At 35.7% G+C, this 24,387-nt stretch overlaps 1 protein-coding gene across 2 annotated transcripts in view; it reads left to right on the forward strand.

Annotated features, from left to right (window-relative positions):
* The window catches only part of SLC30A9 (solute carrier family 30 member 9), an 85,899-nt gene that overhangs the window by 5,587 nt on the left and 55,925 nt on the right, over positions 1-24,387 (forward strand). Inside the window, exons 2-6 of one of the 2 annotated variants that reach the window (XM_058546975.1) lie at positions 3,313-3,477; positions 15,644-15,706; positions 19,469-19,568; positions 21,211-21,303; positions 22,066-22,148. In XM_058546975.1, the coding sequence (XP_058402958.1) occupies positions 3,313-3,477; positions 15,644-15,706; positions 19,469-19,568; positions 21,211-21,303; positions 22,066-22,148 (504 nt within the window). The remainder of the gene's footprint in view (positions 1-3,312; positions 3,478-15,643; positions 15,707-19,468; positions 19,569-21,210; positions 21,304-22,065; positions 22,149-24,387) is intronic. The other variant, XM_058546976.1, reaches the window with a different exon arrangement.

Consider the following 24,387-nt stretch of genomic DNA (forward strand, 5'->3'; position numbering starts at 1 on the left):
AAGTGGTAGGTGACAAACCAGATTGGAGAGAGAGAAGTGGTGATCAGTAGCAGTGGTCCTTAGGAGCTGCAGAGACATTAACAGTAAAGTAACAGCAGAAAGAGTGATTGTTGTGACTAGACTGGTAAGATACCGGTAGCTCTGCAGTCTTGTTGAGGAAACAGTCCTTACAAAGGCAGCAGTGAGAACGTCCTTGTCCAGGTCCATGGAACAGTGAGTGCCAAATTGAAGACTAATCTTCCATAGGTTGCTTATTTTAGAAGTCACCTTGAAGAAAGGGTATTAATTGTGGGTAATATTTTCTACTGTCATTCTGCCTCCTAGAATTAATGAATTCAGTAATTTATTCAGCAAATGGTTGTGTTTCTACTACTATGTGTTAGGTATTATATTTGTTTTATCGAATCAAATGTCCTATATATTTTTAGAATATAAAATGTTAAAGGTGGTGTTCTGCAAGTTCTGTGCGATTTTTGATCTTGTATTAATGCCAAATGTGTTCTTTCAACGTTACTGGTACCTGAAATTCTACTGAAGTTAAAGACTAAGGACTTTTTGAAACAGCTAGCAAGGAAGCTATCAAAGGTAGCTAGGATAGTGTCAAAAGAACACAGAAGACCCCTACTCGCCAGAAATGGGACAGTTGGAACATTAATCAAGATAATGACTAAAATGGATTGAAATACCTCAAATAATGTTTAAATCTATGAAATCATAATGGTACATACACAAAAATTAATGTGTCACTATTGCAGGATGGTAGGTAGTAAACTCATTATTTTGAGAACTGGTAAATAAAGGGAAAGAATGAACCATTTAGCCTGACTTTCCTATATGAGCTATACTGCTGGATAACCAAATAAATGAGGGGAATTTTCTCTTTGTAGAAGTATTCTGATTAATAAATGAAGTGATAAAATTAAAATATCACCATTTTGTAACCACCTAATGAATAAATGGTTCTAGGCATTGAGCAACGGCAGACACTATCCTAAATAAAGAGACAGACAAATATTATGTGGCTCCTGATGAAAGAGCTCATCACCTCTTCACAAGTAGTGTTGTCCTAAGACAAAGAACCTGAATTTGGATACAGCCTTTACATCCATTGATTTATAGAACATATAGAAGAACAGGTTAAACAACACCATGGGAATTAAATCAGCAAAATTGAGACTGGAAAACTATCAGGATAAAAATTTAGGACAAACAGCTTGGTTTCTTCAATATAAAAATTGCTCTAAAAAAAAGACATCCTGTAGCTTAAAAGAGACTTAAAAGACATCTCAGTCACAGTATGTGGACCTTATTAGGATCTGTTTACAAAAAAAAAATTCTGACACTTGTAACAATTGGAAATTAGAAATGGAGGATATTTGATGATATTAAGCATAAGGAATTATTTATTTTTTTTACTTGTAATGGTGGTGTGTCTATGTTTTAAAAAGTTCTTATCTCTTAGACTACATATGGAAATATTTATGAATGAAATTATTTCATGTCTGAGATTTGCATCAAATTAATGTGCAGATGAGGAGATACTGGGGCAAGTAGAGATGAGACAAGGTTGACCGTGAGTTGATAACTGTTGATGGTGGGCAATGAGTACGTGGACATTTATTGCACTGTTTTTTCTACCTTTTGCATATGTCTGAAATTTCCTGTAATAAAATGTTTTAAAAACTAAGAAGAACCTTGAAAAAAATCCAGGATCAAGTCAGGGAAATGTTGTCATCATCTGAGAAAGGATTTTTAGACTGTGGAGTAATCGCTGTTTAAACACCTTAGCACAATCTCTGTAAAAGCATTTCATTAGTGGGTGACAAAAAAAGTATTGGTGCCATGTTGTCTTTGTTAGGTAATCATCACAAAGGTATTTTGAATAGGGCTGACAAGTCAGAACACCAGCGGCCATGGTGAAGAAGATGCTTTCCTGGAGGGTGGGTTTCTTAGGAGAATTTGCTTTAGCCTTTGCTTCACTAATAAATTTTGCTAGTAGGCTACATATTTTAATGTGCAAGAAGATACATTGTTATATGTGCTTTACTTAGCTTTTAAGAAATAGAGGCAAATGACCAAAAAAACATACTGGGCCTTCAACAATTATTTGCCAAATAAATGAAAGAGTAAGTTGACTTCAGGAAGTTTTTCAAGAAAACAAGTTCCAAGCCTGAAACTTGAGTGACTACTTATGCTGCCTAATGTCCCTCATGCTTTTCAAATTATCTTGAAAATTCACAGTAACTTGTGTTCCTGATGAATTCTCTGAGCCATTAAGAAAAGGTTTATTTTTCTTGATTTCAAAAGGCATATATCTGCACATGCATATACATGATTAACATTTTTGGAAGATCATTATAAGCAGCTAGAAAAGTTTCAACTCTTAAACGCTTAACCCTCCACTCTCGGAAAAACTTGCCTATCTGTAATGATATAATTTCATTATTTTACCTAAAACTTTAGAAAATATGTAAATTATATCTAGACAAGGTTTTCAAGCTCTAAGTACTCATAGTAAAAAATAAAAGAGAAAGAGAGTCACATGAGAGTAGAGTCAGACAAGGTTACTTTTCTACCACTCCAGTGCAACTGTGGAATATATTTTTCCTCTCTATTTCACCCCTCCAAAGCCTACAGTCAACCCAGATGCAGCAGCTGAAGTGCTTTGTAATTAGTCCTCTATTCTTCCCTCAATTAGAATTCCGATGTACTGAGGAATCTCACCAAATGTTGATCTAATTATCTGATTAAAAAAATCAGTGATAGTGTGAAAGGCTGATTAATATAATTCACTTTATTGATTGTGAAATGAAAGAGGAATAAATCTCTAGCTAACAGGAGGAAGACACGTGGTAATTTTGAGTAGGAAGCCCTCCTGACCTCCCCCCTCTCAGAGTTCTCTATTCTGAAAAGTACATTATGCCAACATTTTTTTTTAGCATGCAAAAGAGCATACAAAATAGTATTATATGCCAGAGACCTTTCAGAATGGCTGAATAATATGAATGTTTTATTTGATTTTATATATTTAAAAAGTTTCCATACAAATAAATTTACAAATTAGAGAATAGGAATACTATCCTTATTTTTTCTTTACAAAATGTAGTCCCTCTACACCTACGGGGTCAATGAAACACCTCCATGGAGAGGATGGCTTGGCATTGTGCATTTGAGTATCTAACAGAATGAAAGTTTTACTGTTAATTTTATTCTGTAACATTTTTCTCTTTCTAATCATAGTAGGTATGTTTTATTGGGTATAAAATTCTTATTGTGAATTTGAAATTAAAAAAAAATTTTTTTTTCTTTTAGAATGGCAGAGTTTAGTGACATTTGGAAGCTTTTCAAGTATGGTTCCCTGTAGTCACCCATGCATTAGTACACTGAATCAAGTAAAGTTGTACTCTACTAATGTTCAGAAAGGACAGGGATCACAAACTCTCGGAGTGGAAAAAGTACCATCATTTGATGAAACAGGTATGTATAAATCTTTTAAAATCATTTTTTTTCTCTGTACTGGAATAGTTTGTATAAGATTCGCTCCTTGAATGTTTGCTAGAACTTACTTATAAAACTATCTGGACTAGTGTTTTCTTTGTGGGGAGCTATTAAACTGCTAATTTAATTTCTTTTAATTTTTCTATTTCTTTTTTATGCAGTTTTGGTATGTTCTATTTTTTTCTAGGAATTTATCCACTTAAACTAAATTTTTAATTTATTGGCATAAAGTTCGTGATACTCTCTCTATACTCTTAGTAGCATATGTAGTTATATCCTTTTTTTCATTCTTAATGGTGTTTGTCTTATTTTCTTAATTAATCTTGCCAGAGCTTTGACCATTTTATCATTTTTCCAAGTAATAACTTTTTTTTGCTTTGAACCTTTATATTGTATGTCTGTTTCCTATTTCATTAATTACTACTCTTACCTTACTTATACCCTCCTTTCTACTCTCTTTGTGGTTTTCCGTCATTGATTTTTTAACTATCGGTTAGCTATCTTCATTAATTTTGAACCTTCATTCTTTTCTAAGGTAGGCATTTAAGCCATGGTAGCTCTGATGGTAGATTTGATAGTCTTTCCTTATAGTTCTCCCTAAAATTTTGCTTTACATATTTTGAGGCTATGATATTATAGAATTGTTACATAACACTGCTGAATTACACCTTTTATTGTTATGTAACAGCTCTTTTTTTTAGAGGCATTTCCACCAAATTTCATTAGTATTAGCCTGATAAAATTTTTCCCATCCTTTGACTTTAAACTTTTTTCCTCCTAATTTGATAATCTTTGTCTTTTAACTGAAAGTTTAGTCTGTTTACATTTACTATAATCGCTGCTGATATGTTTGGACATATTTCTGCCATTGCATCGTGAGCTTGCTTGTGCTATTTATTTTAATTCCTTTTTTGCCTTTTAAAATTTTTTCTTTTTTTTCCTTATTCCACTATTCCCCCTCGGCCCCCCCAGGCCCCCACACATTTGTTTAGGAATTATATACTCTGTGTCTGTACTTCAAAGTCTAAAGGTAATTGAAATGTTTACTTTTCTTCTTAAAAACGTAAAGAACTTAGAATGCTTTAACTCTGGTCACTCCCTCCCAACCTACATGCTAGTTGTTGGCTAGTATTTTGTGTCTATTCTGCTTTTTCCTTTCTATAAAATATACATTGTTACTTGTTTAAGTTTATCTGGAAATCTTTAACTACCTATTCTTATTTCTCTATCTTTCTGTTTGATGTGCATCCCTATAGAAGTTCCTTTAGGTGTGGAAATTGTTATGGTAAAGGCACATTTAAGATGTTATTCCAGTGTCTGGCTTCCACTGTTGCTGTTGAGAAATTAGATATCATGCCTTTGTTGTCATTCTTTTCTGTTTGACTGCTTTTTAAATTTGATTAACTTTATCTTTAAATTTCTTTTTCTTCGGTGTAAACTGAAGTTTTACTATGAAGTGACTAGGTAGGTATTTCTTTGTGTTTATCCTGCTTGAGATTTTTTGGGCTTCCTGGATCTGAGTATTGGTATTTTTTTACAGCTCTGGAATTCTACAATTCTCTGTCACTATCCCTTCAAGTATTACCTCTTCTCATTTCTCTTTTATCTCCTTTTGGAATTCTAATTAGAAATATATTACATCTTCTTGCTTTATTTTCCATGTCTCTAAACCTGTCATATTTTGTATTTCTTTATCTTTCTGGACTGAATTCTGGATTATTTTCTTAGGTCTACCTAGTTCAATAGTTCCCTCTTTAGTTGCTTCGAATCTGCTGGTTGATACATATGTTGAGTTTTTAATTTCAGTGATTATATTTTTCATTTCTAGAAATTATTTTTCACCTTACTTGGTTGGTCTCTTGTTCCTTACTTATGTTTTCAAACTTCTCTTTTATTACTTAGCCATATTAAACAAAGCTATTTTATATTCCGTGACTGAAAATTTTGCTATCTGAAATCTTTTGGTTCTCACTATATTATCTTTTTCCTCTGTTTCTTCCTTTCATTCATGTTGCCACATCTGTGTTTTTTAACTGAGAGTTGTTCGTTTTCATTTTCCATACAGGTTACTATCTTGGAACTATTTGATGTCTCTCTCTGTATTTAAGATGCATTCCTCCGTAGAGAGTTTGCTTTTGCCTCTGTTAGCTGCTGGGGACACAACTTGGGATCACATTAAATTAAATTCTCTGCTTTAGATTTTTTGGACCACATTGGTAGCATGAATTCAGACTACAAACTTGTGTGAGAGCTGGCTTATCCTTAGGATTTTCAGGGGACTGTTTTCCGTCCCCATTGCTTGACACCAAAGTAAAGGCAGTCATGCTTCCTTGCTGTTCCCTTCTGTGTGTATTTTTTCTAGTTCACAGTTATACCATGTGAATAGCTTTTTTTCTGGGTGTCTCCTGTATTCCATCTTGAGCAGAACCTATTGTTCTCTGGTCTCCCATGCTCCTTGCAGCTGTGGTGGTAGAAGCTCAAAGAGCATAAGCTTCAACAGAAATCATCAGGGAAAAAGCTGGCTTTGATGTATTCACTTACTCTGTAGAGGTCCTGCTTTCCCTTTGTTTTTGCCCTCTTCAGATCATTTTTTTGCTAGCTTAGCAATGCATTTGAAAAGATTTGTTCAGGATATCTAGTCTGCTGTGCAGCAGTAAAAAGAAGTCCCTTATTTATTTATTTATTCATTAATGTATTCAAGTATTTATTGGGCACTTTTTATATAGAAGCAAATTAGAATGACTGAGTTTATATTCTCTTTGTTACTAATACAGAAAATTAAGCAAACAAATATGATACTGTGTAGTAAGTACTGTGATAAAGGAAATACTGTGTGATGCAGGAGCACATGGGAGGGGCCCCTGAGTCTTGAGTGGTTGAGAAAGATTTCCATAAGGAAATGATATCTGATTGGGGACCTGAAAGAAAAGTAGGTATATTGGTGGGATGAATGGTGGCGAAAGAAGGTAAAATTGCAAGTAATTTAGTATGACTAGAGGACCTGGTGGTGGGGTTGGTAGTTTTGACAGTCCAAGGGATGAAACTCAAGAAGTAAGTGGTAGTCAGATCAAAGTCTTGTTCAGAAGTTTGGACTTTGTTTTGTGGGCAATGGGAATCTGTTGGAGTATTTTAAGTAGAGGGAGTCCTTGATCAGATTTAAGATTTTAGAAAGATAACGAGTTGTAGACTGGAGAACACATTGCAAAGGAGGGAGACTGAAAGCAGTAATACAAATGAGGTTCTAGACCAGGATAACGGCAATGGTTTTTTTTAGGAGAGTAGATGAACTCGAGATTTAGGAATGGAATAATCAGGACTTGGTGATTGTATTTGGGGAAATAAAGAAGAGGGTCAAGTAAAGGACAGTGCCTGGATTGGGCGATTGTGTAGTTGATTTCACTGACTTCTTAAATTAGGAATAGCAAAGCAAGAACATATTTTAATGAGAAGATGATTCAGTTTCAGACATCTGAATTGTAGGTGCTTCTGGGACATCTTAACAGATGGCTGGTAGGTGGTTAGGTATACTACTTTTCTGCTGTGAGACATCATCTCTTGGCTGGATTACTGCAATAGCCTTCTCCCTGGGCTCCCTGCTTCCACTCTCTTACTTGCTCATTATGTTTCAGCCAAACCAGTTTCCTTTTGGTTCTTGGAAAATACCAAGCTTATTCTTGTTACAGGGCCTTTACTTTAGTTGCTTTCTCTCTCCAAGGTGCCCTTCTATACATGGCTGACCCCTTCTGGGCATTTATATCTTAGTTGAAATTTCACCTCTGCACAGTCATTCTCTAATCACTCAATCTAAACTAGCCACTCAGTCTCTAATATCACCCTAATTTTAATTCTCTGTGTAGGTAACACTTCTTTTTTTTTTTTTTTTTTTTTTTTTTTTTTTGTGAGGAGATCAGCCCTGAGCTAACATCCGCCAATCCTCCTCTTTTTTTTGCTGAGGAAGACGGCCCTGGGCTAACATCTGTGCCTATCTTCCTCTACTTTATATGGGACGCCGCCACAGCATGGCTTACCAAGCAGTGCGTCGGTGCGCGCCCGGGATCCGAACCAGCGAACCCCGGGCCGCCGCAGCGGAGCGCGCGCACTTAACCGCTTGCGCCACCGGGCCGGCCCCTAGGTAACACTTCTTATTGACTGATATTTTCAGTATTTATTTTACTTATTTCTTCATCTCTCACTTGTTTCCAAGCCCCATGACAGCAGGCAACTCAGTGCCTAGAGCAGTGGTTTGCACATAGTAGGGGTTTAATAAATATTTGTAAATGAGTGAATGCATAGAGTTCTAACCTGGGGATAGAGGCTTAGGAGTTATTAGCTATACCCGGGTGGTAACTGAAGTCGTGAGTGTGTTTGAGACAGTATAGGGAGAGAGTTTAGAGTTAGGAGATGAGATCTTTTAATACAAAATCCTTACTGAGTAAGGGACAGGTGGAAGAAGAGGAGCCTGCAAAGAATACTTGAGGAGGAGCAGCTCAGAGAAGTAGGAGAAAAACCAAGGAGAGTATGGTGTCAGGAGAAGAGAGTGTTTGAAGGAGAATAAACATTTCAAGACTATCTTTCTTTTCGTTGGATGTCTTTCACAGGGAAAGATTTTACAGATTCCTTGAGAAACCTGTATTTATGTTTATGATGCCTGTTTTTCATCCTTTTCCCTAAGCCCCATCCTTCCTTTAGGCTTACTGTGCAGTTTTAACCAATTTCTTCTCTTTTCCTTGTGGTGATGGAGAATTGCTTGGGTAAGTATTGATTGAGAGTTTGATATTGGAGGATGAAGGAATGGAGAGTGTAATTTGTCCCTAAGTTACAGAAATAAGCATATTTATTAGAACATAGAAATGGAAGAAGAAACAAGTGATGAAATAATATAATTAAGGGTAAAATATGTTATAGTGCTCTTCTGAGGTGAACATAGACTCAGGCAAAAATATTTAATGTTGGTTCTACTACACAAAATGCTTGAAATAGAAATCCATGACTAGGTTTTCTTTTTTCTCTGCTGACTAAAATAAAGATGTTAGTTTATTATCTTATATTAGAAATATATTGTTTATTGATCATTTTATTTTGGGCTCAACTTTTCAGAATTTGCTTAGGCCAAATTAGACCTTGTTAGCCATCAAATAGACAGCAAGTAATTGCTTGACTGAAAGATAATTTGTATATTTAAGGGTTTGAGATTGACTTTTGAATAATTCAAATCACATGAGAAAGTCAGGAACCGCTCATTAAGAGACAGAGGCTGCTGAGGAATCCTTAAGTTTTTAAGGAGCATTAAGATGTTTTAAATTTTAGTAAAATGAGTTTTAATTTTGCTAATGACAGCAGATGTGTGGCATACAGCGAGGGTTTGAGCTTAAAACAAAATGTCTAGAGATATTCATGGATAGAATGTATAGTTATTTATTGAAATCATAAAGATTCTACTCCAATGAGACAGTGTAAGTCTATTAAGATGGTGGTGTGCAAATAAGTATTCATACATGTGTTTGAGCCATTTACTAGCATTTCTTGTTTGTGATTCATAGCCCTATATAATTAGTAACATGTAAACAGTTTGTGGTGAGAAGAATATACAAAAATATTAGTCTTAGAGCAACTCATGTTGTGTGATTTGGTTGAACGACTTTGATCACTGTGGAAAGGAGGGCTCTCTGAAACTTTTGACTGTAGATTTCAGTTATTCAGACGTTAGGTGAGTGTTGAAAGCTTATTATTCTACCACTCCTTTCCCTTCACTTTTGTCTGCCCTGCACCTGTTCCCTAAAACAAAATTTTAAGAAATTGATATATAGATTCTGTAAAGATGCTTTAGAATTTCCGTGCTCTGTAGCTAGACAAAAATAAAATCATATTAATCATTTAACTGTTCAGTGTCAAATGTTACAAGCTGTAGTTAATTAAATAGAAGTATTTTTAAGCCTATCTTTTTTTTGTGAGGAAGATCAGCCCTGAGCTAACGTCCGATGCCAATCCTCCTCTTTTTTTGCTGAGGAAGATTGACCCTGAGCTAACATTCGTGCCCATCTTCCTCTACTTTACATGGGACGCCGCCACAGCATGGCTTGACAAGCGGTGCATCGGTGCGCGCCCAGGATCTGAACCTGAGAACCCTGGGCCGCCGAAGCGGAGTGCATGCACTTAACCGCTTGCGCCACTGGGCCAGCCCCTTTAAGCCTATCTTTAACTTACCATTATGCCATCATAACCTGCTTAGAATTTGATGAGTAGTTAAAATAGAGCCTTTTTGGATTTTCTGTACGTGTTTTAATTATCAAAACATAATATGCCACGTTAAATAATTTCCACAGTGGCTTTTAGTGAAAATAATTAAGAAATATACTAATTACATGTAAGATATTTTTCTTTTATTTCAAAGAGAGTTTTACCTTTGTTAGTGCCTAGTCTGTTGGCATTTAATTTATCAATAAAAACCTTGAAAGAAGGTAAATCAGTGGATAGGCAGAAATTCTGATCAAGATGGCATTGTGAATAGATGCTTTGAGGTACTCCCTCTACTTCTCACTTATTGGAGTGATAGATAAAATATAGAAAGAGAAAACTGAAGAAACAGCTGGGCTCAAGAAAAGATATGCTATGTCCAAGAAGTAGAACACAAGGTCCCTGGCTCTGGGTCTGTAAGCAGGCCCTGGCAGCCAGGAGTTTGGTTTGTTGGGATAATGGATCTATAAATGCTACATGCATAGCCAGGTACTGGAGTCAGACTCTTTGAACTTACCCACCCACCCCATACTGGAGGCTGAAACTAGCCTATTCCATTTATTACCTGAGGCTGTGTCTTGTTGGAGGCTGTAGAGTAGGGAGGCATGAGGAAGAACAAGAACTGAAGCCTGCTATTTGCTGGCTTGGAGACTGGATTGAGATGTAGGGATTTCGAACTGGTAGTATGAGATCTGGTTCAGGACAGAAGGATCAGATTGAATTCTGAACACTATAGCATGAGGAGAATAAAAGGGTATATCATCAGAATAGATTGCAAATTCCAAAATTTAAAAGTACACAAAAGGTCATATTGCAATATATAAAATGTATTAAATCAACACATTGTAGACTTTAAACTTATAAAATGTTATATGTCAATTATATCTCAATAAAAAATAAAAAAAAATACAGAAAAAATCTTAATGCTGAGAAAACCAACAAAATCAACAATCAAATATGAATTAACTTCAGATGGTATTAAAATAACAGCCTGGGTTGCTTTAAGATAAGTTTAGTATCCTCAAAAGAATAAATGAAGTACTGATGTATTTTGAAACACAAACTGGCAGAAATAAAACCAAAATAGGGGCCGGCCTGGTGGTGCAAGCGGTTAAGTGTACACACTCTGCTGCAGTGGCCCGGGGTTCGCCGGTTCGGATCCAGGTGCGCACTGAGGCACTGCTTGGCAAGCCATGCTGTGGCGGCGTCCCATATAAAGTGGAGGAAGATGGGCACGGATGTTAGCTTGGGGCCAGTCTTCCTCAACAAAAAAAAAAAAAAAGAGGAGGATTGGCAGATGTTAGCACAGGGCTGATCTCCTCACTAACTAACTAACTAACTAAATAAATAAATAAACCAAAATAAATGAATCTGGAAAAGAGCCAACTAGAAATCCTAGCAATGAAAGTGTAGTCACTAAAATAAAAGTTTAATAGATTAAATAGTCATAGTCAAGTAGAGAATTAGTAAATTGAAATTCATTCTGAATGCTCATAGGAAAGCAAAAAGATTTTCAGAAGAAAATGAAAAAGCGTTTAAGAAGTGTGAAGCCCTAGCCTACCTTTAATAGGCATTTCAGAGAGAATAGAGAAATGGTGGAAAAATATATAAAGAGATAATGGATGAAAATTTTTCAGAGTTTGAGAAAAACAAGGATCTTCAGATCCAAAATACATTTTGAGTACTAAGCAGGGTAAGTGAAAAGAAATCCACAGGTTTAAAAACAAGGGCTGGCCCCGTGGCCTAGTGGGTTAGGTTCGGCGCACTCTGCTTTGGCGACCTGGGTTTGGTTCCTGGGGGCAGACATACACCACTTGTTGGTGGCTGTGCTGTGGCGGTGGCCCACATACAAAATAGAGGAAGATTGGCACAAATGGTTAGCTCAGGGCGAATCTTCCTCAAGTAAAAAGAGGAAGATTGGCAACAGATGTTAGCTCAGGACGAATCTTCCTCAGCAAAAAAAACAAATAAAAAAACAAAACAAGAAACAACACAAATCAAAAGCTTCCAAAGAGAAAAGTTGGAATGCTCTTGGTCCAATTGTTGCTCTTTTGAAGTACACTTTTTTTTTTTTTTTTTTTGGTGAGGAGATCAGCCCTGAGCTAACATCCGCCAATCCTCCTCTTTTTTTCGCTGAGGAAGACGGCCCTGGGCTAACGTCGGTGCCTATCTTCCTCCACCCTATATGGGACGCCGCCACAGCATGGCTTACCAAGCAGTGCGTCGGTGCGCGCCCGGGATCCGAACCAGCGAACCCCGGGCCGCCGCAGCAGAGCGCGCGCACTTAACCGCTTGCGCCACCGGGCCGGCCCCTTTTGAAGTACACTTTTTATCTGCAACAATATGCAGAAAACAAAAGGAGGAGTGATTTGGAGTAATATCCATGAAAAGATAAGAGGAAAAATAAATGTTACCCTAGAATTTTACAGTAGAGTGAAGGCAAAATAACATTTCACATATATAAAGATGAATGTCATTTGCTACTAACCCAACCACATTAAAGAAAAAGCTATTAAAGTATGTATTTCTCTAAGATGCAAGGTAAGCCCAGAGGAAAGAATGGTTGGGGTATAAAAGACAATGAAAAGCAAGAAATAGATAAAATGTGTTGATAAAATTAACTATTGATAGTAAAAGTAATAGCAAACTTTTTTTTTTTATTTTAAATGCTAAAATTTTAATCAAGAGTAATAAGAGAAAGAAGTTTTCAGTGGTTCAAGGTTTTTTCCTTGTCCAGAGGAAGGTAGAGATACTGAATAACTTTACAGATGGTTAGAAAGATTTACAGGAAAGTATATATGTTAAATTTTTAAGTGGAATCATTAAACCAATAGAATATATAATCTTATAAATTCCAGCCAGTATGGGAGATGGAGTGGGAGAAGGATACAGAAAACGTTATCAATCTAGCAGATGGCAGGAAAGGCAAAATAAAAAAGGAAAGAAGAAAGGATGGTAAACTGAAAACTGACAATAAGATGACAGAAGTCCAAGTGTACCACTAATCAAGTAGTCACTCAGGTTTCATGGTGTTACATATCATTTAAATACACTCATATTCTAAATATGTGGAAACAGTTTCTGTTTCATTACGTGTTTTCAGAGACGTGTTCTTGATCCTTTACTATCTCATCTGCTCAAGGACTTTGCTCATGTGATTATCCTCTTAATCTACTACACCAACAGTTTCTCCCTCTTTACTTCGTTCTCATCTCTATATAAAATACAATCACTCTTTCCTTGATTCCATGCTCCTTTCCGGCTCCTGCTGAAAGTCCAGATATTGCTTTCACTTCCTTGTCTCCTGTTCTCACCTCAACCTCTTGCCTCCATCCCCACTCTTCCCTCTGAAACTGCTATTGTCAAAAGGTTACCAGGGATCTCCATTTTCGTCTGCTATCCTCTTTTCCGCCCATGAAAAATACACAAATATCTACTCATAAATCAAATATTATTTTGTTTTTTTTTACTTTTTATTTTTTTGGTGAGGAAGATTAGCCCTGAGCTAGTATCTGTTGCCAGTCCTCCTCCTTTTGCTGAGGAAGATTGACCCTCGGCTAACATCTGTGCCCATCTTCCTCTGCTTTCTACATGGGATGCCTGCCACAGCATGGCTTGATAAGCGGTGTGTAGGTGTGCATCTGGAATCCGAACCTTTGAACCCTAGGCCTCCAAAGCGGAGTGTGTGAACTTAACTGCTGTGCCACCGGGCTGGCCCCTCAATATTATTTTAAACTTAAAGGCAATATAGGAAAGTGGTTAAGGGCATAGACTAATCAGAATGACTTGGGTTTCAATCCTGACTGTGCCTCCATGTTTAAAATACTAGCTGTCTGACTTTGGAGGAAATTACAGAACTTCTCTGTGCCTCAGTTTCTTTATCTGTAAGATGAAGATAATAATAGTACTTAGCTCAGAGCAGTTTTGTGAGGATTAAATGAAATAAGGCACATAAAGCACATAGTATAGTACATGGCACATGGTAAGTGCTTAGTAAATGTTAGCTATTATTAAACTCTGAAATGTTATTATTTAACGAGAATATAAATATAATAAGGGAAAATGTTTTAAGGGTAAGATTTTTATTACAAATAGTTGATACATATAAAAGAATATATACAATGTATATGTAAGTTAGAAAACATAATAAAATCAACCCCTGGGGATTTAGCACCCAACCTGAGAACCTTACATTCTTGATCACATTCTCCTTCTCACATCCCTTTTCACCCTGTGTATCCATGGGACTAGCCTGAATTTTCTGTTTCAGTCTCTTGATTTAAAAAAAAAAAGAAATAGATTTAGACATTTGTATATATCCCTAATTGTTTAGTTTGGCTTGTTTTTGTACTTTATTGTGATAGCTTGTTATATGTATTCTTTTGTGATTTACTTTTTTCATTAAATTTTGTTGCTAAGATTTATCCTAGCGGTATATGTGTCTAGTTCATTAATTTTCATGGAGATAATTATAGCACATACTTTTGGGGGCTGTCTTGTGAATTAAATGAGTTGATACATGTAAAGCGCTTAGACTAGTGCTTGGCCCATAGTAAGAGCTCAAAGAAAGATAGCCATTATGTTTATTATTATTCACTGCTGTGTGAAATGTTGTATGAATATAACATGGTTTATGTATCTGTTTTCATGCTTATGGGCATTTGATTTGTTTCCGATTTGAAACAACAGAACACGGTGCTGCTCTGAACATTCATATACCTCTCTCCTACCCTTGTGCAAGTTTCTGTAAGTCAAGTATATTGACCTGGAAGTAGAATTGCTAGGTCATAAGTTGTGCTTGTGTTCAATTCTAATAGATAATGCCAACTTGTTTGCCAAGGTAATTGTGCCTATTAATATTTCCACCAGCACTGTATGAGTTCCCATTGCTCCATACCCTTGCCAACTTTAGATATTTTGTCATATTTTTTCATTTTTCCTAATCTGATGGTTGTAAAATGGCATCTTGTGGTTTCATTTTGATTCTGTTAATAATAAGGCAATCATCTCTTCATATGTTTATTGGCTGTTTGTATTTCCTTTCCTGTGCAAGTTCTTCTGCCCTTTTTTCCTAATGGATTGTGTTTTTCTTATTAATTTGGAGGAATTCTTAAATATTCTTGATACTTCTCTTTTGTTGATTATTTGTTGGAAATATTTTCTCCCAATTTGAGGCTTCTCTTTTCTCTTTTTAATAGGCTCTTTTGATGAACAGATGTTCTGCATTTTAATTTAGCAGAATATATCTGTTTTTCCTTGTTTAAGAAATCTGTCTCTCCTGTAAAAATATTCTATATTGTTGCCTATTAGACATGTAAATGCTTTAACATTTAAGTCATTAATCTACCAGGAATTTGTTGTTTATGGTGTGAGATTGATTCCAATTTCCTTTTTATTTAATTTTTTTGGGGGGAGAAGGGAGTTGTACAGTTGTTCCAGTAACCACTTAGTAGTCATCCTTTTCTTCATTGAATAGTATCTCTAGAACAGTTCTGAGTATAAGATCCAACAGTGTGTGTCCTTGTTTTGCTCCTTATTTTAAAGGAATGCATCTAAATTTCCACCATTGAAGACAGTGTTTGTTATAGGTTTGTTTTAACCTTTGAGGAAATTCCTTTTTGTCCTAGTTTTCTAAAAAGGTTTGAAACTTGCGTGGGTGTTGAATTTTGTTAAATGCTTTTTCTTTAGCTCCTGAAATGATTCTATAGTTTTTCTCCTTCACTTTGTTAATGAGGAGAATTAATTGCTTTTCTAACGTTTAACCACTCTTAAACATTCTTAGGATAAATCCAGTGTGGTCTGTGATATATTATCTTTTGTATACATTGCCAGATTTTTAGCTCATATTAAGTTTATAGGGTTGTATGAAAGCAACTGTTTAATGTAACTTTTTTTTTAATAAACTTTACAGCAGAAAATATAGGTGCAGAACTCAAAGCTCCACTTATTAAGCAAGAACCTCTCCAAGTAAGAGGTAAATATATTTTATTCTATTTTTTATTTATTGGTATTTTGAATTAAATATATAAAATTAGTTTATATAGAGCTCTTTATAGTTATCTTATTTTTCTTTTAAAGTTTTATTTTGTTTATTTATGTATTTTTTGTGAGGAAGACTAACCCCGAGCTAACTCTGTTGCCAGTCCTCCTCTATTCTCTGAGGAATATTGGCCCTGGGCTAACATCCGTGCCCATCTTCCTCTACCTTATATGGGACGCCGCCACAGCATGGCTTGACAAGCGGTGCATTGGTGCATGCCTGGGATCCGAACTGGCGAACCCCGGGCCGCCGAAGCGGAGTGCACGCACTTAACTGCTGTGCCACTGGCCCAGCCCCATATTGTTATCTTATTCTAAAGATATAGTTCATTTTTACTTTTCTTTAAATATATTGACCATAAGGATTTATTCTCCTATTTATAAGCTAATTTTCTACTGAAGTTTACTTTGCATTTTGGTCATAAATTTTGTGGTAATTGTTTTTTCAAAAGCCCAAAGAAAGGAGTAATGGCAAATAAAAATCATCAATTGCTTTATCATTTTAAGAAAAGTAGTATGATTAAAGAACAAGAGGCCAACACCTTTCAGCTACAGCTTGTTCAAATCCAAATAGAGTTTGGACATTCTTGTCTGACTTTCTTTCCTGGGAGTAATTGAGTGATGAAGGAATTCTCATTGGCAGCTCTGTTGTTTATAGTGAGCTATGGCTCCCATCTCCAACGCAGCATGTTTCATGGAAGCAGTAACTGTATGATAAGGAGCACTGTGGCTTTGGTGTCAGACAAAACTGGGTTCAGTTTGTGGCTCCAGCACATACTAGCTTTATCACCTTGGGCAATTTACTTCACTTCTCTGAACCATAATTTTCTTTCTTATAAGATGGTGCTAAAAATGGGACTTTTCCAGGACAACTTTGAAGATGATACATGGTGTACATGTCAATGTACAGTGACGATTAAGAATAATTAATGTTATAGCAGTCATCATCATCAATAATCTGGACCAGGACAGGCCAACAGGGTTTTCTAGCTACTTTGAAGAAATTTTTAAAAAGTATTTTATTAAAAAAACTGATCTTTTAAAAGAGAGATGTAATTCTGCTCTCTGCTCCAGAGGAGTTCATCTGGATTTTGAGTTTTAGGATTATTGGAGTAAGGCAGTTTAGAGATTTGAAACTCATGTAAAAAGAAACCTGAACTTCCTTGTATACTTTAAGAAAGCTTTTAATTTTTACATTGAACTTTATTTTCGAAATGTTCTAATTAAGTATTATTTGTGCATTTGATTTTAATAATGTGTTGTTTTAAGTCTTTTTACCTACTGTAGTGATGGATAGTTTTAGTCTTTTTTTTTTTTATTGAGGTATAACTGACATACCGCATTATATTAGTTTCAGGTGTACAACATAGTGATTCAACATTTGTATATATTGCAAAATGATCACCACAATAAGTCTAATTAACATCCATCACCATACGTAGGTACAGAACTTTTTTTTTCTTGTGATGAGAATTTTTAAGATCTACTCTTAGCAACTCAGATATGCAATACAGTATTATTAATGATAGTTGCCATAACATTACATCCCCATGACTTACTTATTTTATAACTGGAAGTTTGCACCTTTTGATTTCCTTCACACATTTTGCCCATCCTCCCACCCCTATCTCTGGCAACCACCAATCTGTTCTCTGTATCTATGAGCTTGTTTTTTTTTAAAGGATTTTTAGTCTTAATTTGCTCTTTCAACTTGAAAGTAGGACAGAAAACTCATGAATTAATACATAGGAAAATAGAATATGAAAGTGATTAGGTGACAGTTTGAAACAGAACATATGAGTTTCTGTTGTTTTGCTCTTGCTCTTAAGATATTTACTTATGTTATTTGTCTATATCATGTAACCAAAAGTCTCACTTTATCATAATTTATAAACAGAGACCAATGTTGAGTATAATTTTTAATTCATAGACTATAATTAATGCCAACTTGATATTTTGTTATTGATGTCTTTGGCCTTTTTTTTTTTTTTTTTTGATGAGGAAGATTGACCCTGAGCTAACATCCTTTGCCAATCTTACTCTTTTTTTGGCTTGAGGAAGATTAGCCCTGAGCTAACATCTGGGCCAGTCTTCCTCTGCTTTATATGTGGGACACCGCCATGGCTGGTGAGTGGAGTAGGTCTGCGCCTGAGATCTAAACCAGCGAATTCGGGCCGCTGAAGCAGAGTGTGCAGAACTTTAAACACTTGGCCACAGGGCCAGGCTCATCTTTGGCCTTTTTATGAACAATTTGATACTTGATAATAGGCAAATAATTTAGTAGAAGGTAGTATTTTCCCTATAATCTGTAATAAACTTCCTATAATTTTTAACTGATAAAAATATTCCTTTAGTTTACTTCACCTTTGTTACATTATGTGAAATAGTCCAGTGGCTTTCAAACTTTTTCTTTTGCAACTCACATAAGAAATATTACTTAATGACTTAGTATATATATAGATTATTTTATGTAACTGGAACAAAAGTTTTCACAGAAAGTACTTACAGTCATGTGTTGAATAATGACGGGGATTTGTTCTGAGAAATGCACATTGTTGGGCAATTTCATCATTGTGCGAACATCATAGAGTATACTTACACAAACCTGGATTGTATATACAAGCTTACTACACACCTAGGCTGTATGATACTAATCTCATGGGACTAATGTCGTATATGCGGTCCCTCATTGACTGGAAATGTCCTTCTGTGGCGCATGACTGTATTCTTAATTACATGCAGTACTCTTTGGTTACTTTCTATTTTCATTTTTTATAAAATGCTGGTTTCCCCACAGTTTGAAAAACACTGAACTAGCCTGTAATTTTTTTTTTAGCAATTTATTTATTTATTTATTGTGAGGAAGTTCGGCCCTGAGCTAACATCATCTGTCGCCAATCCTCCTGTTTTTGCTGAGGAAGACTGGCCTTGGGCTCACATCCATGCCCATCTTCATCCACTTTATATGGGACGCCGCCACAGCATGGCTTGACAAGCGGTGCATCGGTGCGTGCCTGGGATCTGAACCGGCGAACCCTGGGCAGCTGCAGTGGAGTGTGTGCACTCAAATGCTTGTGCCACCGGGCTGGCCCCTAGCCTGTAATTTTTAATTGAAACTTCAGTTCGTTTTCATTTAGGTCCTAAGCAATTTCGATTGTATTAGTACAATTTTTTTGTGTGTATGTGTGAGGAAGATCAGCCCTGAGCTAACGTCCATGCCAATCCTCTCTTTGCTGAGGAAGACTGGCCCTGGGCTAACATCCATGCCCATCTTCCTCTACTTTACATGGGACGCCGCCACAGCATGGCCCGACAAGCGGTGCATCGGTGCGCGCCCGGGATCTGAACCCTGGGCCGCCGCAGCAGAGCACATGCACTTAACGGCTACGCCACCGGGCCACCCCCTATTAGTACAATTTAAACCAACCAGTAATACCTATACAAGGTGTCCGTTAGACAAAGAGTTGACATTTTGGTATCAGGTACGGATGAACTACGGAAATGAAAGCTAGATGAGTGCAAATGTAATTCCATCCTGTTCTGCACTTGAAGAATTTTTTTTTCTGATGCCATTCAGTGCATCAGGAAAAAGATCAATATTCTATGGAATTTATTAGTGACTCTCAGCATATGTTCATCTTTAATTATGACTTTCGATGTCCATATTTATTATGTTTTCCTATATTTTTGCTTTTAGTCAAAGCAGTGCTTAAGAAGAGGGAATATGGACCAAAGTATACTCAGAATAATTTCATTACTGGAGTCAGAGCAATAAATGAGTTCTGCCTTAAATCCAGGTACAGTGATTTAAAAAAAACGTGGTAGTTTGCTCTATCTAATCTAAATAACCATTTGTTTCTTAGAATGTGTTACTTGCCTGCCATCCATGTGGAAACTTTCCCATGGCTCCTTCCTAAATTGAAGAAATATTTTTATTCAGTTAAGAAAATGTTAAATATGTTAACTTAGTAAACTGAATTCTGCCCCAGCATGAGCAATTCCAGTCTTTCTGGGCTTCTTAAATTCAAAAAGGCAGGTACTTCAAAATCTCTGTATCACACAAGACCTTAGGAATTTCATTGTTATGTTAATATATGGCAGAATTATTAATAAAATTATTTGCATATTTATGTTTGACTTTTTAAAGTTTTGTTGCTTTTTTTGGCTGTCAGAATTGAGTACTTAATTTAGCTAGTTATATTTATGTTCACATTGCAACTGTGGTTTCTGTTGAGTATAAGTTATTTTTTCTTCCTTCTGGTATTTTTCGTTACTAATTTTCTTGTAATCATAGAGATATATTGAGATTATATTTGTCACAGATTTAAAATTTTCCTCCTCCTTTGTGTGTTTACGTACAAAAGCCGTATTTATGTGGAAGATTTATTGGTGTTTTAGAGAGATCAGATAATCTAACCTTTTTTTTCCTTCTCCCTCGAAGTTATATCCCCTATGGTATTGTATCAAGAAATAAAGATTCCCATAATCAGTTTTATAACTTACATAACAGTTAAAACGACAATCAGTTATAATATTGTTGTAAAACTATATTCTGTTTCACAAAAAGTGTTTCATTTAGTTTTCATAAAAACTTTGTGAATTAAGTAGGTTAGGTATTACTGTCTCCACATTAGAGGTCAGGAAACATAAGAAAGAAGTTAGTGATGACGCAGCTCCTTTAGTGAGTCAGCGACAAAGGAGACTAGAATACATATCTTTTGCTACCTTGTCCAGACTTTTTAACTAACATGTGATGGTTGTTGATTTTTTTGTTTTTGTTTTTTTTTAACTCCAGGTTTAATTTCTAGAACTTAATAACATTCCAGATTTTTATTTATAGGTCTTTTTATTACCATTACAGAATTTTCTTAGGAAGATGAATGATCAAATATAGAATGACTATTTGGCAATGACTTGATGAATATATATATAAACTTTTTAGAATTTAAGAGAAAGAAAAATAATTAGCGTGGAATTGACATGTCCTCTTTACGACTTGATACCTTTCAGTGGTTTTACCACTTACTGTTAATCTGGATGTAAACAAATATGACTTAAACTTTTAAATTTAAATTCCTAAATAGAGGAATGATACTCTCATCCATGCTCTTTCTACTTTTCAGTTTTTTTTTTCTACATTAGACATTGCAGTGGTGTGTCCATAGCAAATAAAATATAAACACTGATAAATAAATTGAATCTCTACATATCATGTTATGGTATCTATATTGAGCATCAAGAATAATTCTGTTTTTTTCACTGTCTCTAGGCTAATTTTTGTGTACAAAATACAATCTTTAAAATCTTTAAAGACTATATAGATCTATAGTCTTTTAAGATGAGGATCAATGTAGTTGCTTTCATCTGTCCCTAATAATTCTTTTAACTGCATAAACTATATGAACCTTGTCTGAATAAATTCAACATTTCTTTCTTCAGTGATCTAGAACAACTTCGAAAAATCAGGCGACGAAGTCCCCATGAAGATACTGAGTCCTTTACTGTATACTTGAGATCAGATGTGGAGGCAAAGTAAGAATATAGTTCTTTTATTTTTTTATTTTATTATTATTTTTTTTGGTGAGGAAGACTAGCCCTGAGCTGACATCTGTTGCCAATCCTCCTCTTTTTGCTGAGGAAGATTCGCCCTGGGCTAACCTCTGTGCCCATTTTCCTCTTCTTTGTATGTGGGATGGCTGCCACAGCATGGCTTGATGAGCAGTGTGTAGGTCCATGCCTGGGATCCAAACCTGCAAACCCTGAGCCGCAGAAGCAGAGCATGCAAACTTAACCACTATACCACCCAGCCGGCCCCAAGAACGTAGTTCTTTTAGAATAAAAGTACAAGCTGAATTTGAGATTAATAAAAACACATTTTAGATAGATTCAGCATTTTTTAAATTACATTTTTTTCCTTTGCAATTTTTGTTGTACATTATTGTTTGTCAGTCACCATATAATTGCATCCCTTCACCCCCTTTGCCCACCCCCCACCCTTAAATGACATATTTTAAAAGCAGAATATTCTTATATTTGCAAATTTGTTTACCTGGGAGTTACTAGTATGTAATAATTAAGTAAAAATATGTCATAATTTATAAGAAAATTTGCTGTTGAATTTACTCTTATTTAGGTTTAATTTAGCAAAGTTCCTTAAGTGCTTTATATTTTTCCTAAAGGACCTTGTACTTTCTTGTAAAGTTCTCATGTAGTTATAGTTCATCTAGATTTAAATATGATTACAGTAAAGTCATTAAAATTGCCCATTGTTGGTGGCCATGTGTGTATGCGCAGATCTTTGGAAGTTTGGGGAAGCCCAGAAGCTCTTGCCAGAGAGAAAAAACTGCGGAAGGAAGCAGAAATAGAATACAGAGAAAGTAAGTATATTCAGTTTAAAGCTGAGTCAATTGAAAAGTAACTTGTAGGGGCTGGCCCCGTGGCTTAGCAGTTAAGTGCATGCGCTCCGCTACCGGCAGCCCGGGTTCAGACCCCGGGCACGCACCGACACACTGCTTGGCCGGCCATGCTGAGGTGGCGTCCCACATACAGCGACTAGAAGGATGTGCACCTATGACATACAACTATCTGCTGGGGCTTTGGGGAGAAAAAGGGAAAAAAAGGGGGAGGATTGGCAATAGATGTTAGCTCAGGGCCGGTCTTCCTCAGCAAAAAGAGGAGGATTGGCATGGATGTTAGCTCAGGGCTGATCTTCCTCACAAAAAAAAAAAGAAAAGTAACTTGTAGGTAAGACCTATGCCTGCAATAACTATGCACTCCCTAGTGGTTGTGTACCTCTTGGCTCTGGCTTTGTTGTTTCTAGCAAATACCAGTTTCCATTTTGGGAATAAATTATTTTATTAAAACAATATCTACTTTTTGGTTTTGTCCTCTAGAGCCTTTTTTTTTTTTTTAATGAGGAAGATCAGCCCTGAGCTAACATCCAATGCCAGTCCTCCTGTTTTTTACTGAGGAAAATCAGCCCTGGGCTAACATCCGTGCCCATCTTCCTCTACTTTATGTAGGATACTGCCATAGTGTGGCTTGACAAGCGGTGCGTCAGTGTGCGCCCGGAATCCAAACCTGCGAACCCCTGGCCGCCGAAGTGGAGCGTGTGCACTTAACCACTGCGCCACTGGGCCGGCCCCATCTATAGCTTTTTTAAATGATGAGAGAAAGCAAAACTAGTTTGTGGTTTCTTTAATAAGACATATGAATATTAAAACCTATGGTCTGATTTGAAGATACTTGTTCTAAAAGTGATAGACTCTAGACAGTGCTTTCTTACAGAAAAGTCTGTTATTCAGCTACCACATTTCTACTTCAATTAATTCATTCAGCAGATATTTATCAGACATTTACTATGAACCAGAAGCTGTGCTTGGTGCTTGAAATTCAGATGCAAATAAAACTCACAGGGAATTTAACAATCCAGTGGTTTAGTGACAAAGCTGCCTTTATAGAATTAGGATTTAGGTTAATGTGAAATATGTTTTAGAATTTGTTTATATATGTATGTATTTATTAATGACAAAAGTGATGCATATTTGTGATTTAAAAAGGAATACAGAAATAATAAAATGTCTCCTTTCATTTCTTCTAATACACCCTCTCATTCTCCTTCCTAGAGATAACTGTTGTTGACAGTTTGGTATATATCTTTCCAGAATATTTCCAATGCATTTTCAAATTTATATACACACATTTTTTCACTTAAACATAAATTGGATGACACTATGCATGTTGTTTTGCATCTTGCTCTTTGTACTTAGTAGTGTAATAATAAACGTCTTTTTATGTCTACATATAGAAATCTACCTCTACCTCATTCTTTCTTAACAGCTGCATAGTGTTCCATCGTATGGATATAGCAAGCTTTATTTCTCCAAGTTTTTGCCATTTTGAAGCATAATCAGTGAATGTCCTCATACTTTCCATTTTCTTTTTTTTTTAACATGTAATACTATTGTTATGAATATTTATGCTGGGTAAAATGTTAATAGTAGAATTTCAGAGTAAAAGGACATGGGCATTTTAAAATTTGATAGATCCTGAAGATTTATTCTCCAAAAGGAATATGGTACCAGTTTACATTTACACTCACAATGTGTGAGGGTGGCTCTTTCTGCGTACCCTTGACAATGCTGTATATTAACAGTGTTTTAACTTTTGTTTGTATTTGATGGGCAACAGATGGTACCTTTAATTTAATTTTGAATTTCTCTTATCTCTACTGAGGTTGGTTATCTTTTAGTCTTTTTATTGGTTTTTGTTAGTTCTTTCGTAATAATTTTTATATCCTTTACTCTTCTATTAGATTGTGTGTCTTTTTAAATTGATTTTCATAAATTTTTGGTGGATTTTAATACTTAGTTTTGTATGTTCTAAATATTTTCTAACATTCTTCAAATTTTCTTTCGTTTTCCCCCATTTTAGTAGGGAAATTTCAAACATTCAGAAATGCAGAGGAAAGTATAATAACCCCTTAAATACCTATTTCCCAGCTTTACAATTGTCAACATGGCCAACCTTGTTTCATCTATATGCCCATCACTAACCCTCACTCTAATGAATTACTTTGAAACCAGGCCTAGCTATTATATCATTTCATCTGTAAAT

The sequence above is a fragment of the Diceros bicornis genome, chromosome 8 (assembly GCF_020826845.1).
Source record: "Diceros bicornis minor isolate mBicDic1 chromosome 8, mDicBic1.mat.cur, whole genome shotgun sequence".
NCBI lineage: Eukaryota > Metazoa > Chordata > Mammalia > Perissodactyla > Rhinocerotidae > Diceros > Diceros bicornis.